The sequence below is a fragment of the Sturnus vulgaris genome, chromosome 3, assembly GCF_052056855.1.
Source record: "Sturnus vulgaris isolate bStuVul1 chromosome 3, bStuVul1.hap1, whole genome shotgun sequence".
NCBI lineage: Eukaryota > Metazoa > Chordata > Aves > Passeriformes > Sturnidae > Sturnus > Sturnus vulgaris.
This window is the reverse complement of record NC_142245.1, coordinates 97,516,627-97,530,399: the sequence shown is the minus strand read 5'-3', so window position 1 is coordinate 97,530,399 and position 13,773 is coordinate 97,516,627. Positions and strand designations below refer to the sequence as shown.

At 44.0% G+C, this 13,773-nt stretch overlaps 1 protein-coding gene across 1 annotated transcript; it reads left to right on the top strand.

Moving 5' to 3' along the window:
- Positions 1–1,193: 1,193 nt before the first annotated feature.
- Positions 1,194–6,782, top strand: ADI1 (acireductone dioxygenase 1). Its single transcript, XM_014883723.2, has 4 exons — positions 1,194–1,463; positions 1,816–1,935; positions 3,458–3,637; positions 5,319–6,782. The coding sequence occupies exons 1-4, from the start codon at positions 1,221–1,223 to the stop codon at positions 5,448–5,450; spliced, it is 675 nt and encodes a 224-aa protein (XP_014739209.2). The 5' UTR covers positions 1,194–1,220; the 3' UTR covers positions 5,451–6,782.
- The last annotated feature ends 6,991 nt before the right edge of the window (positions 6,783–13,773 follow it).

Below are 13,773 nucleotides of genomic sequence, written 5' to 3'. Positions count from 1 at the left end.
TTAATAGATCCATGAAGATTTTTTTTTTCTCATCCAAAACTGCACATTGAAGCTCATTAGGGGTTAGGAGGGCACTGATTGAGCCCCCTCTGCTTCTTTTTATATATGCACACAATTATCTATTTACTTTAGAAGTCTGGCTGCAGAGAAAATACCACCCTAATCAGTAACTTACTTGCTTAACAGAGTATGTAAGATAGGCAAATCCTATTTACTATATGGAAATTGGGGGGGGGGGGGTGTTGGTTTTTTTTAAGCAGGAGTTTTGGAAAGCCTTTAAGACAGTGGGTAACTCATAACTGTACTGAATTTAGGCCACTTGATTACCTACATCTAATAGGTAGATTATAATAGAAAATCTAATAGGACAGAGTTTTATATGATATGAATGTTTATTCTTATTCTGGATATTCAGGACAGAAGAAAGCCAAGAGGAAGGTGACAAGATTAAAGGATGGAAAACAAACAGTACTTCTCAAAAGCACTTAACAGGGGCTCGAGGGCCTGCAGAGGATGGTGGATGTCCAAGTCATCTTTTCAGAGAACTGCAACTTTAGGAGAATATTGGCATTTAGCAGCCATGATACTCAGTGCTGGCTGTCCAAACACCTACTTGTCTTCCGTATGCTTAAGCACAGCTTCTAGAGTATCTGTTTGATAACCAGTAGTGCTTAAACATAAATACTGTACATTAAAATGATCTGGTACCTTTTAATGAGAATTGGAATAGTAGTGAGTTAGACACTTTGGTAAGTAAACTCTTTTTAGGAAGAAAAAAAGGAGGGGTTGTTTAAGTTGCCTGGCCGTTCTTACATTGTGCTTAGCTGGCTGTTGGTTTATTTGCCATATAGAATCAGGGGGAGGCTGGAGAGGACACACCCCAGGGTGTCTTGTTCACTCCAGCTGGGGGAGGGTGCTGAGGCTGTATCTTCACGGATGGAGACAACACAAGTTATCTGTGCAAGTATGTCTTACCACTTTCTTTATTTTTCTCCTAGTTCCTTCTTTATTTTTCCATATTGTGGGGTTGCAATGCAGGCTCATACGTACCAGTATGTTCTGTCAGAGCAGACGCAAATACCATGGCCGTTCACTCGGGTTACCCCGGGGGGGTGGTGCAGGTGAGAGGCCCCGAGCCCCGGCCGCTCTCTCGGGGGGACTCTCGGCTCTCAGCCTGGCTGTTCCCTCAAACGAAAGCTCCGCACCGCTGGGAGCGGCCCATGGCGCCTGTACGGCCGTGCGCCAGGCCGCGGGGCGGGCCCGTCCCGCTCTCTGCCGGGCCCTGCTGCCCGCCGGGGCGGGACGCGCTGCCAGCCCGGCCCCGCGGGCACTGTGGCGGCGGGATGGTGGAGGCCTGGTACATGGACGAGTCCCAGGAGGACCAGCGGGCGCCGCACCGGCAGCGGCCCAACCGCGCCGTCAGCCTGGAGCAGCTGCGCCGCCTCGGCGTGGTGTACCGCAGGGTACGGGGGGCATGTACCGAGGGTACGGTGTACCGCAGGGTACGGGGGGCATGTACCGAGGGTACGGTGTACCGCAGGGTATGGAGGGGAGGGTACAGCGGGAATGTACCGCGGGGCCGGGCTGAGCCGCGCTGGGAGCGCCTTGCCGGGCCGGGCCGGGGGCCGTGCAGACACCCCCGTGTCCTTGTGGCTGCCCGCCCTGCAGCGGCCGGCGCTCCCGGCACCTCGGGATTCCCACGAGTGCCCTGAGTTCCGCCTTTAGCAATGGCGTCCGAATGTTTTTGTTTTTTTTTTTTGTTTTTATTTTGTTTTGTTTTGTTTTGTTTTCCCCTCTCTCTGCCTATTCTTGTAGTTGGATGCTGATAACTATGAGACTGATCCATGCTTGAAAGAGATTCGGAGGGCAGAAAATTATTCTTGGATGGATATAGTGACCATACACAAAGACAAGCTTCCAAATTACGAGGAAAAGGTAGGCGAAGCTTTGCTTTGAGGGCCGGTTTCCGCGCCGTCTGCCGCTGGACACTGCACAGCGGGGCACGGGGATGAGGCTTCCACGGCTAAAACACATCCTGTACCGAAGGCCTGAACTTTAAAAAAGAACTTTTGATATTATTTTAAAGATAGCGAAGGTCCTTTGCTTCTGTAGATTGCCTTCAAAGGTTTTGAGGATCAATTCTGTCGCTGTCATTTCAAAACTAAGATTCCTACCAGGAGAGTTCTGCCAGTGCTGACATGTCCTCAGAAAGCCTCTCTGGGATGAAGGCAAGTGGCTGCCAGCTGAGCCTGGGCTTTGAAGGCTTTTACATTCTAATGGCTGCTTGCATAATGCCTCTTTTTAAAGTGAGTGTTAACCCCATGGAATTGAAGAGATATATTCTTTGTGCAAGAAGATTTTTTTACCGTAGGGAGCAAGTACCTTGACAATTTCATAACAGCTCAACATTGTTCAGGTGAGCCTCCTAGAAGGAGCTTTCTCATCCCAGCCTTCAGGTGCGGATGGCTTGCTGCTCTGACTTGGGGACAGCAACCCAATCATATTTTTATTAAATTTCCATTTACCAGTTTGTTTTAAGCCCAGTGTGTTCTAGTGGTTTTGTCTTGGTGAGAAGGTGAATTAGGTAGTAACTCATTAGGTAGATGGCCTGGCTAGGTTCTATCTGACAGAAAGATGGAAAAGACATAGGGACTTTTGCTCATCTTGCTATGCTGGATCACTTCTGGCTCAAGGATATCTGCACAAGTGTGGCTAAATATCATCCAGACCTGAGCAGGTGGTAGTGGTACCTGGCATTGCACTGCTCACTGTGCGCTAAACCTCTCAGGTCATTGTTAATTGAACTTTTAAAATGTGTTTTTTCTTCTGTGCGTGTACGAAGAATTCACCATTCCAGAAAAAAGAGAATGTTGCTGCCACTGTCATGAATGAGAGACCCTGGAGCTGAGTCTCTGTGTGTGGGCAGGCATGACACACTGTGTACATCAGATTGCTGTAGATGGGCCGTGCTTGGCAGTAACTGCATTTTCACAGACAGTAGTAGTACCCTGTACAGCTATTTCAGCTCTACAAAGAGTAAAAGAGGAGGGATAATCTGTGGCTTTGTTTTGGTGCTGCATGTTGGGGGGAAAAAAAACACAAAATGATCAAACTGAGCAAGCACAAGGACCAAATCCTGCAGTAGTAAGTTTTACCCATCTCTCTTTCAAATAGGTGTAAGCATTACTGTTGTTCAAAGAATGGTTATGTACAGCTAGAGCTGCTGTTTCTTGTCAGAGGAGTTCCTGCCCTCCAGAGGAAATGTAGGAGCCTGCTTAGATGTGCCCTAAGACAGGGGCTGGCTGGTTGGCTTGACCATCTTAACCTTGTTGGTCTCCCCTGTTAGTTAAAACCCAGTTACCCTCTGAAAGCCATTCTCAGCTTCCCTGTGTTTTTACTAGATTTCTTTGCAGTTTTCCTGTGTTCAGTAGTTTTACAAAATATTTGCTATTCCTAGATAAAAACGTTTTATGAAGAACATTTACACCTTGATGATGAAATTCGCTACATCTTGGAGGGATCTGGCTATTTTGATGTTCGAGACAAGGATGACAAATGGATTCGGATTTCCATGGAAAAGGGAGACATGATAACCCTCCCTGCTGGCATATATCACCGATTTACACTGGATGAGAACGTATGTTGTTGTAGATTACCATAAACTCTGATGACAAATCCGTATGAATGTATATCACATTAGTAACTACATGCCCCAAGACTTGCAGTTCATTAGCAAAACATATTAAATATGAAGGAAGAGAATGAAAAATATTAAATAATTCACAGCATCTGAACTTTTCATCTCCAGGTCACAAATTCAGCTTCTCCTCAGCTATAAAGTCATTCCACGTGGTATCTGTGGCATATCAAGCCTGGGCTGTCCCTGCCACAGTTGCCCCAGCTGTCAGTTGAGGTGGACAAGGTCTAGATGGATCATTCTGTATTGCCTTGTTGTGTATTTTTGTGAGGATAGAAGAGCATTTCTGTGTCCAGCAGTGACATTTTTCACAAGTGTTAAATTCACCTTCGGGGAAAGAAAGATTTAAGGGTCCAGAGCCATTACTTGCAACCACTGTATGCTAAGCTGGATGCTGGCTTCACAAGTGGTGACCTCCTTTGGAAAGATATTTTTGTCATTGGGAGTGTAAGATTGGCACTTACAGTCCTGGTCTGTATTTCTCGTCGGTTTTTACAAACCTGTGTGTCACCTTGGCATTACCCCTGCAAAACGGGGAAACACGTGCTGTTGTTTCCTGTGTGATAAAATTGCACCTCTGGTGAAAAGAATGGTTTTGAGAAGGTTTTTGTTTTGTATCAGCTGCCCAGATAGCAGTGTTCATACATGTGAAAAACGGAGATGCTGCTTTGGTGAAAAACACTACTTTTCCCATTTTGCATCTTGAGATCCACAGCAAATAAACTACATTTACTATTCTCGGGCTTATTTTTCACATAGACAAAATGCCAGGGGTTATGGTTGAATCCCCAAGAAGTCTTAAGTGTTTGTTCACTTCAGGAGCTTTAGTCCAGAAGTGCAGTCTTCAAAGTAAAATCTTTAGGTGCTTCTAGACCCTGGCATTTTGCAGCTAAGTTCTTTTGGTACCTGACTTTATTCTTACCATTGCTGAATAGTTGGGTGTAAGATAATCATCTCTCCGTGTTTTACAGAGTAGGTAGGGTCTAAATCTATAGGATAGTGGACAGAAGAAGAAACTTCCCCATAACCCCATGGTTGGAGCACTTCTGCAGGATGTAAAATCCTGTTTGCTGCTGCTGCAGCTGTACCTTGCACCAGGCATACTTTTGTTTAGCTGGTGTTAGAGGCTGTTGCTTTTCCTATTGGATTCTGGGGACTCTTCACTTCCTGTAAGCATTATTTTCTGGGTAGTTCATGCAATCCCCATTCAGTTTTTATGGCTGTGACTTTGACACTTCTAGTATTCCCCAAAAGTATTGTGTAAACATCTAGGGTACTCTGGCTGCTGCTGTTTAACTAAGCAAATAGGATTTAAATGTTGCACTGCTGAGTATTGTGGATCCAGTGTGGCTTCTTTGGAATGGGGAGAAGTACTGTTTCTGTCTCAGCTGAAGGCACTGATCATGACACAGTGTATCTCTGCATAGGTGCCAGAGTCTTCCACTGCAGACATGGGAGCAGGAACAACAGTATAGTGCTATTACATTCTGGAATGTGAAGTTTTCAGTCCATCATGAAATAGTTTCAAAAATTTCTGCAGAAGTGCAAGTGAAACCTTAACTTTGGAATGGAGATCGCTTGAAAAGGAGCTCTTAAATTGTCACTTCTTGTTCTTTGGCAGAATTACGTGAAGGCAATGAGGCTGTTTGTTGGAGAACCTGTCTGGACTGCGTACAACAGGCCGGCTGATGATTTTCCTGCTCGGAAACAATATATGAAGTTTTTGGCTGAAGAAGCACATAATGGTGTCTGAGACCTGACAGGTGGAACATCCTGAAGCCCTGTCAGAATAAATGTGCCTTTTTGCCTCTCACTGATTAAACTTGTATTTACATAGGAAATTGGAATCACAGAATCATAGAAAAATTCAGATTGAAAGGTCATCTGGAGGTGATTTAGTCCAACCTTGTGAATTACTATGCCAGTTTTAAAGCTAGACCAAGATACTCAAGACCCTGAAGTTTGGAAACTTCTGGTGGTGGAGGTCCCACAGCCTGTCTGGGTGCTGGTTCCAGCACTTAGCTGCTCCCATGGCCAAGCATTTGTTCTTCATGGCCAACTCTCTGGTTGCAGTTTGCAGTTGTTGCCTATTGCCCTTTCTCTGCATGTCTGAGGAGAGTCTGGCTCTGTCTTCTTCACAGTCCCTGCTCTAGTAGGAAACTGTAGTTGGGTCTCCTCTGAGCCTTCTCTCCAGGCTGTACAAACCAGTGCCCTTGGCTGGGCTCTCTTCTGTTCACTAAGATGTTCAACATGTTTTGCCCTAGTTCTAGTGACTGAGGGATGTAACTTGTAACCACCTGATAGTTAAGGTTGAACCACAGACTGTTTTGAGCCCAACGGACCCGAGGTTCTGCATCCACCCAGTAGTTTGTATCCCCAGTCAGGCTACAAGGCTGCTGTGGGACAGACTACAGAAAGCCTTGCTGGAGTCAAGGTGAATGGCACCTATAGTGTCCCCTCTGCCACAGAGCCATTGCCCCTGGCAGTTGGTGTCAAGCAGAATGTGCCCTTGGTGAATTGGCATTGACTGGCTGCTCCCCATCACCCATCAGGGTATTTCTTGTGCCTGGAACACCTTCCATAATGGCTGATTCTGTAAAACTCCTGGGGACTGAAGCAGGGGCTGAGCAGCCTGCAGTTCCCCAGATCTTTCGTGCCTTTTTGAAGGTGATGGTATTATTTGCCTTTTTCCACTCAGAAAGGTTTTCCTGATCTCTGTGACCTTTTAAAGATGCCAGCAGCCTTGCAGTGACATTAGCTAGTTGCATTTACAGTTGCTCAGGAATCCATTTTCTAACCTTTTTTTCTTGGTATTTCTGGCAGGTGGAATTGCGAGAGGTGGGCTACATTAATATTCATTTTGCTCAGAATCCATGCTAATGAACTACGTAGGATTCTGGTTTTAATTAAAGAAAATAAACCCTCCTTCATTCTTGTCTAAAAATGTTCATAAGATAAATTTGCATAATCGGCATTTTAGTATGCAGCTTTCCAAGTTCTGCCCTGGTACATAAAGCTGTGGTTTTCTCAGTAAAATGTAGCAATTTGTTCTTGTGAGTTATTAATAAAATTACTTTGACCTGGGTATGTTGATTTTTTTATTGGTTTGTTTGGGGTTTTTTTATTCCTTTTGCTGACATTTAGGACCCATTGAACAACAGTGTTACTATAATTATTAATCAGCTTTTATTCCTTGTGCTGGCACTGATTGGCTCTGTAACATGGGACAAATCACTGACTGTGACTCATTTGCTTGAGCTGTGGAGTAGGCTTAGGCACACTAGGCTGGTTTTCAGTAAATGCCTTGTGCTTACACAGGACATGGAGCTCCCCAGCAATGGGCACTGGAGCGTTTTGCTCTTCTCAATGATGAATTATGTCAGCTGGGCAGGTGTACTGCTTGCTCCAGCTTTCAGTGGATGATGAGCTGACTGCAGCTTGTGTGCTGATTTCAGCCAGATATAATACATGCTCCTGCCTTGCAGTCTCCTAAATAAACAAGTGTAGAAGAAAGTTGAAATGGCCCTACCTGGGTCTTCCTAATGTAGCAGATGATGGATAATTGAACTTTCCCACTGTTCTTTCCTATGAGTGTGTACACAACCTTTCTTTAGTAGTTCTCACTTTATAGCAGCATTGCTGTTAACCATTTCTAGGTGTTTTATTTCTTCAAGTGTTTCTGAAAGTGAAGTTGTAATTTTGAAGTGAAATTGTACTAAACTTACAAGTTGGAAAGGGTGAAGAAAAAAGTGTTTCCTAGGGTTTGGGTTGCAAGCTAAATGAGATGTGGGGACACAGCTGACCCTTTAAGTCTGCCATTGTGGGCTCAGTTTATGGGAGGGGGTACAGGTACAACCCACGCCTGCAAAACTGAGACTCACCGAGTTCTCCATGCAGCCTTGACTGGCTTTTGTGCCGTGGTCCATAAGCTGTCTGAAAAATCCGTGTTACAAACAAATAGGAAGTTTAGCTATAGTCAGACACACGCAGGGGAGGCTGTGCTGTGACATGTGCCTTACTGGCTCAGGGATTTGTGTGCCACTTGTCTGAGGGGAGCACTTAAATGTCCTCTTGTACAGCACACTGGGGCTTCCTGCTCCCAGAACAAACTTCGGGGATTTTTCAAGGTACAAATACAGGAATAAATGACAGTCATTGCCTGCAGCAGATTTTATTCCTTTGATTTATATGCCACAGAAAATTTGGTTTCTGAATGTGAAGTAAAATGACTGCTTTCTCCTGGTGCTGGTATCGGTCCCTGGTATCCCATCTAACTCATCCCCCTTCTAAGCTTTTGTTTCCTTTTTTCCTAACAGAAGTCAAGGTGAGACTGTTCATTCCTCCTATGGGCCTTCCTGTTTTGATCTCTCTCTGCAAAAGGAGAGGTGGGGCAGTAGCACAGGCGCTCAGGAACCCCCAATTACAGAGCAGCCATCCCCTGCCAGGCTGGGGGAACAGCCAGGGAGAGAGAGCAGGTACTGCTTTCTCCTCGGGTGAGATTTACAGTTTGGAGCAGTGATGAGGGACGGACAGTAAAGTGGCTGCCCACAGCAATTGCTTTCAGCAGCCTGCTGATGTAGGATGTGACCTGGGAAGCAGGACTGAACCACCTTGTTTTGTTGCCTCTCTGGAGGAATATATACACCCAGTACAGCTCCCATCTCCTGGCTGTCAAAATAACACACGATCACCCCACTGGAGATCGTTCATCATTTTCATAGCACAATGCATTCTGCTGCTGAGAGGTGGCAGGGGCTGTGGGGGTCTGACTGTCAACACTTTGGAGTCCATGCCCTTTAGTACTATAGGTGTCTTTGAAAGGGTGAAAGCTTTGCACTCTGAAAGTGGTTTTTGTCAGCTAGGAAAAAAGCAATTTGGGGCTAGTATAAAGATTCCACACCTGCAAAGAGGTTATGTGGGAAATTACAGTGGGAGGAAACAGCCAGGCAGAAAAAAAATGTTAATATTAATAGAAAACATTCCAGAAAGCAGAGAGATGGGAAGGAGACCATGCCATTCCTTTAGATGAAAAATGCAGTTTATTTTCATGGTGATTTTAGTGGTTTTTTTCCTTTTTTCTCTCTCCTTCCTTCCCACTCTGCCCACCATCCCCCGCCCCCCAAAGTGCAAAGTGAAACTGATTTTTGGTCCAAAAACATGGTTCTGTTTTAACGCAGCTAGTGGAAAATCTTGGTATATTGATGTAGAATGAAAATTCATGTAAGTAGTTCCAGCAACATCATATTGGCAGCATTAATTCAGGCATGGGAAATATTTCAGCTCCTCCAGGATTAGAGTTTAAAAAAAAAATAATAGGAGAAATGGTACTGAACTGAGATGTTTAAAAATAGCTTTTTTTGGTACCTATGTATTATTTTCTGCTTTAATCCAAACTTTCCCAAAGTGCCATATATCCCATTTTCTCATGAACGTCTTGAGAGAGCTTTCCTGAAGGGGACTCAGTGCAAACTGTGGATGGACAGTAAGATCTTTAATAATTTAGGTGAGCAAATTGGTGGCTGCACTCCCTTGTTATATGTCCTTGGGCAAGTTTCTTTGGCTGGATTTTTTAATGAAAAGACATTTCATGGCCAGCTGGTAGTTAACTAGTAACATCCACTTGGGGGGGCCTAAAAATAGGTGAAGGGAAGTGCTGCTGGTGATGAGTGTCCTGCCCTGGGCTGCCTGAAAGCAGGGGCTGTGCTGCTACCTGCAGCTGTGGGAGCTGGTAGCTGCCTGTCCTGGCTGCTGCACTTGACTAGCATAAATCTTCATGTACTCAGAGCACCGAGTCCTACTGTGCAGAACAGGCACCCTCCTGCCGAATTTCTGGTTCCTGAAACCAGAACTTGAACTGGGAACTTAGGAGAAGGGACAGTTTCCTGACAAAGGCAGTCATTTAATATCAGCTGGCAAACACCAGCACACATAAAGACTGAGATGCTTTGAAGAATATTTCTTTGTGGCCAAATTGTGGATTTAGATATTTGGCCAAGCTGTAGACCTGACTTGTGCTATGCTTGAAAGTGACATCATTTGTTTGGGACTCCTTCCTGGGAAAATGATAGAAGTTCTCAGATTCCCTCCCTCCCCTCCAAATAGGGGAGGAAGTCTGAGAATAGGGTCTCTGCCAGTTGTCTTCTATTTCCTGAAGCCAAATAAACATATCAACTCATTGGGGGATTAATTGGTGTTATAATTTAAATATCCCTGGCTCAAAGATGCAAATTTCATCTGATTTACTGTACTCATTGTGATTTTACAGCTTAATTCCCAAAACATTTTGTGTGGTTGCAAAAAGGTAATACTCTGCTATACCTGCAATTTGAAAAACCTATTTTTGTGCAACTGAGTCATTAGCTCTCATTATTTATTTACTGTATAAATATCCAGATAAGGCAAAGAAGCAAAATTTCACAAACCAAAATGCTTGGGGAAAGATTCAACAGTTAAAGGACTGTGAATCTCTTTCAATTCTGGCCTCCCCTGCTGCAATTCTCTCTGGGATACCTGCATTAATTTTGTTTTATTCTCTATGCTGCTTCTCAGAGTACCAATTAAAAACTGTTGTGCCTGTCAATATTGGCTGGTAGAAAATTGGGCTGGGTATGCTCTGGGATTGCCTTTGGTCACAGACACAGCCCAGAGCAGCCAAGCTGAGCTCTGGGCTCTGGTTTCCCCTGTGATCACAGGCATTTGAGCTGGGAGAATTTGATTCGGGCCTGCCCTCAGGCTTATTTTTTTTCCCAAATGATTCAGACAACTTAAAGCTGACCTGCTGTTCATGGGAAAGAGGTGAGCTGTCCTTGGTGACGCTGTAACAAAACAAAGTGGTGGGGCATAAACAAAGTGGTGGCCGGGTTATGCACAGGCTGCTGCCCCAGCCTTGGGCGGGGGCTCAGTCCTGCTGCCTGCCACTGGAGCATGTACCAGAATTTGAAGTACTTGCTCACATCTTGCATTGCAAATAGTGTGGTTTTGTTGTTCTGTTTTTTTGTTTTTTTGGGGGAGGGGGATTGTTGTGGGTTTTAATGAACAGCTCTAGTTCTTTACTTCAGTTTTTTCTATTTAGTACTGAGAGTTTTGACAGTTTTTCAAAGCCAAAGAGGAACCTTCTCCCCACTTCCTTTGTTGCCTCAAAAAGGTAACATCCAATTTTTTCCTCTCTTTGTGGGAAAATTATAAGCCTTTCAGGTGGATTCATTTTAATGACTCTCATACATAATAAACATCTGCAGATGACTGCTCAAATCTAGGACAGAAAATTTATGTGTTGATCCAGAATAGCTTGGAAAGGCAGCACCTACTTCCTCCTCCCCATCCACACCATTCTCTTCCTCCCTATGATCAGGGTTGTGACTATCTCTCACACCTCTTGAAAGTGAGACTCTTTGAATTTGTAATCCCCAGACTGGCTGGGGGAACTAAGTGGGAAAGCAGCTTTCTGCTACCATTTCCTGAAAGTTAGTGCTGGGGCTTGTTTGCATCCAGCACTACAGAACTGCTGTTCAAATGCCAGAAACTGTGCAGGTTCCTACATTGTAAGGTACTCACTGGTAAGAAAAGTCCTTCCTCAATGTTTAATTAAATGGGTAGAAAGCAGGATGGAAGAAGTGGATGGCATCTTCCTTTGAACTCTTACAGTTGTGAGGTACTGGATAAACTCACTGTTTTAACATCTTTAATTTCTCTGGCTTCTGCTCAGGACAGCAGCAATATAGGTTGCTACCTGAGCAACCTCAGAGAAGTTGACCCTGCCTGCTGTGGGTCTGCCTGTCTGAAATACATTTACATCTGTATTTGATGCTTCAGTCCCATTTTGCCATTTGCTTGGTCGCAAGTTGAAGTGGCGAGGGAATGTGTTTCTCCCTGCAGCTGGTGATGGCAGAACCACACATATCCTGCACTCCTCTTACAGATGACTCCAGCACATGTGGTTAAGTGTCAGCTGACACTCAAATGAGAGCGACAGAACTTAGCTGCACAAAGATCACACCTCACTTATCCCCGAGTGGACCTGCAAAACACCTGCAGCAAAGGCTTCACAGAGGGGCTGTCTGTGCCCCTCTTATTAGGCCTATAGTGCAGAAAGCCCAGCAACCTACCTGGGCAGCGTGGAAATTGCCAGCACATCCTTGTGTTGAAAGGCTCAGGATGAAGATGTATCTGAAGAGGGTGTTAGCTGGCTGGGAGTTCTTCACCAGGTCAATGAGCTCATCCAGCTTGTGCAGAGCACTCCTGCTGACATGAAGGATGGGATAGGTGAAGAAACGACCATCCTTTCCAGTACACTGGCTGAAGTCCATTGTGGAGTTTCAGGCATGTCTGCACATGCCTTTGGGAACACTCAATGTGTCCAATCTGAAAACTGAGGCACCAAGATAGTGTCAGTGACCAGCTGGTGAGTTGATGCCATTGTCACCTGGACAGCAGTTAGTTATTAGAAATGCCAGAGAGATGCTCAAGTTCTTTTGAGGATCAGAGTTTCTGTGCATAATGTAATTATCTGAATGTCTGAAGTACAGCTTCTTTTCTCCCTTTAATAAAAGTGGGAATTTAAATGCAAAACTTCTGTTAAGGCACATTAAGCTTTAAGATTTGAATACAACAATCAGTGCATTCAGGCTCTGCTTTCCACAGCTTTTCTCGCTTAGCCAGATGACATATGCATGCTGTTTTAGGACTGAGCTCTGCCCTCATTTACACCAGGAACCCTCATTAAATTCAGCTGAATTCATTGAATTTAACAGGATTGCCTAGTGTAATTAATGTTTTGAGGACAAAGTTTGTCCTTAGCTTTAATGTTTTAACATCATATAGAGCATTCAGATGTGTAACAGGCAGAATTTAGGGAAGTCGAACACTTGACTTGTATGTATGTTACATCCAAACCATAAAGTGACATTGAGTCTTGCCTGCATTTCATAAACAGTTAACAATTTGCATACATCCAGCAGTGATGGTATGCCTTTGCATTTAAATTTTAATTATTCTGAAAGTCTACCAGGATGTCACTTGTTTAATGGCTCGCTGAGCTTAGAGGTCACCCAGTCCAAGTCTCTCCTCTAATGGCATTTTTATCTGAGTAAAAGCTTATACTAATAAGAACACAGCAAACATGCTGAAGTGAGAGCTACGCAGTAATACACATGAATTAGAATGTAGAGAAATTTGAAGAACAGGGAACTTTCAGAGTGTTTCTTTTATAATGGTTATTTGACTCTGACTAGGATAATAAATTTTTATTCTTTGCTGATGAGAATACAGACTGTCATTTACATGTGCAGTATCAGGCACTACAGAACCAAAAAGGAAGCTTTTAACTTCAGTTTTAAAGAGGCAAGCGGCTTCAGCATGCTGAATGATGATGGATCATGCTACCTTCACTTAGCATTGGAACAGACAAGTGACACTTTTTGGAAGTGCAGGCAACAGTACAATACGACATGACACTTCAGCTAAATGTGTGTGAATCTCTTTTGTATTATTTTACATATTACTTAAAAAAAATTAATGGGAATTACAGATAGCTTGGGTTGGAAAACGCTTTTGAAGCTCATCTAGTTCAACCCTCTCCAAGGGCACAGACACCTTCCACTAGAACAGGCTGCATAAAACCCATCCAGTCTTTGTCTTGAATGCATCCAAGGATGGGGTGTCTCTCTGGGCAAACTATTCCAGTGCCACACTAAGAGGAATAGTATTTTCCTTATGTCCAAGCTAAACTTATCCTTTTAGTTTAAAACTGTTGCCCCTTGTCCTATCACTACATGTTCTGGTAAATGTTCAGTGCTCCCGGCATCTTTGAGAATAATGGTGGTCACATACCAGGAGTTCTTTTTATCTCCAAAGAAACCCCATGACCAAGAAAACAGACTTATGCTGGAGAAAATATACTACTAGAATTAAAAAAAAAGAGTACAGGGAGTAACATACCTGATCAGATTAACAGCTGTAACAAAATGAAAATGACAGTGATTTCAACTCAGTTATCAATGTAAACTGAGAATCTGTCTAATTATTGTTAAACCTTGTCTAAAATCCTATCAGCAATTAAACAAATGTAAAACCTCATA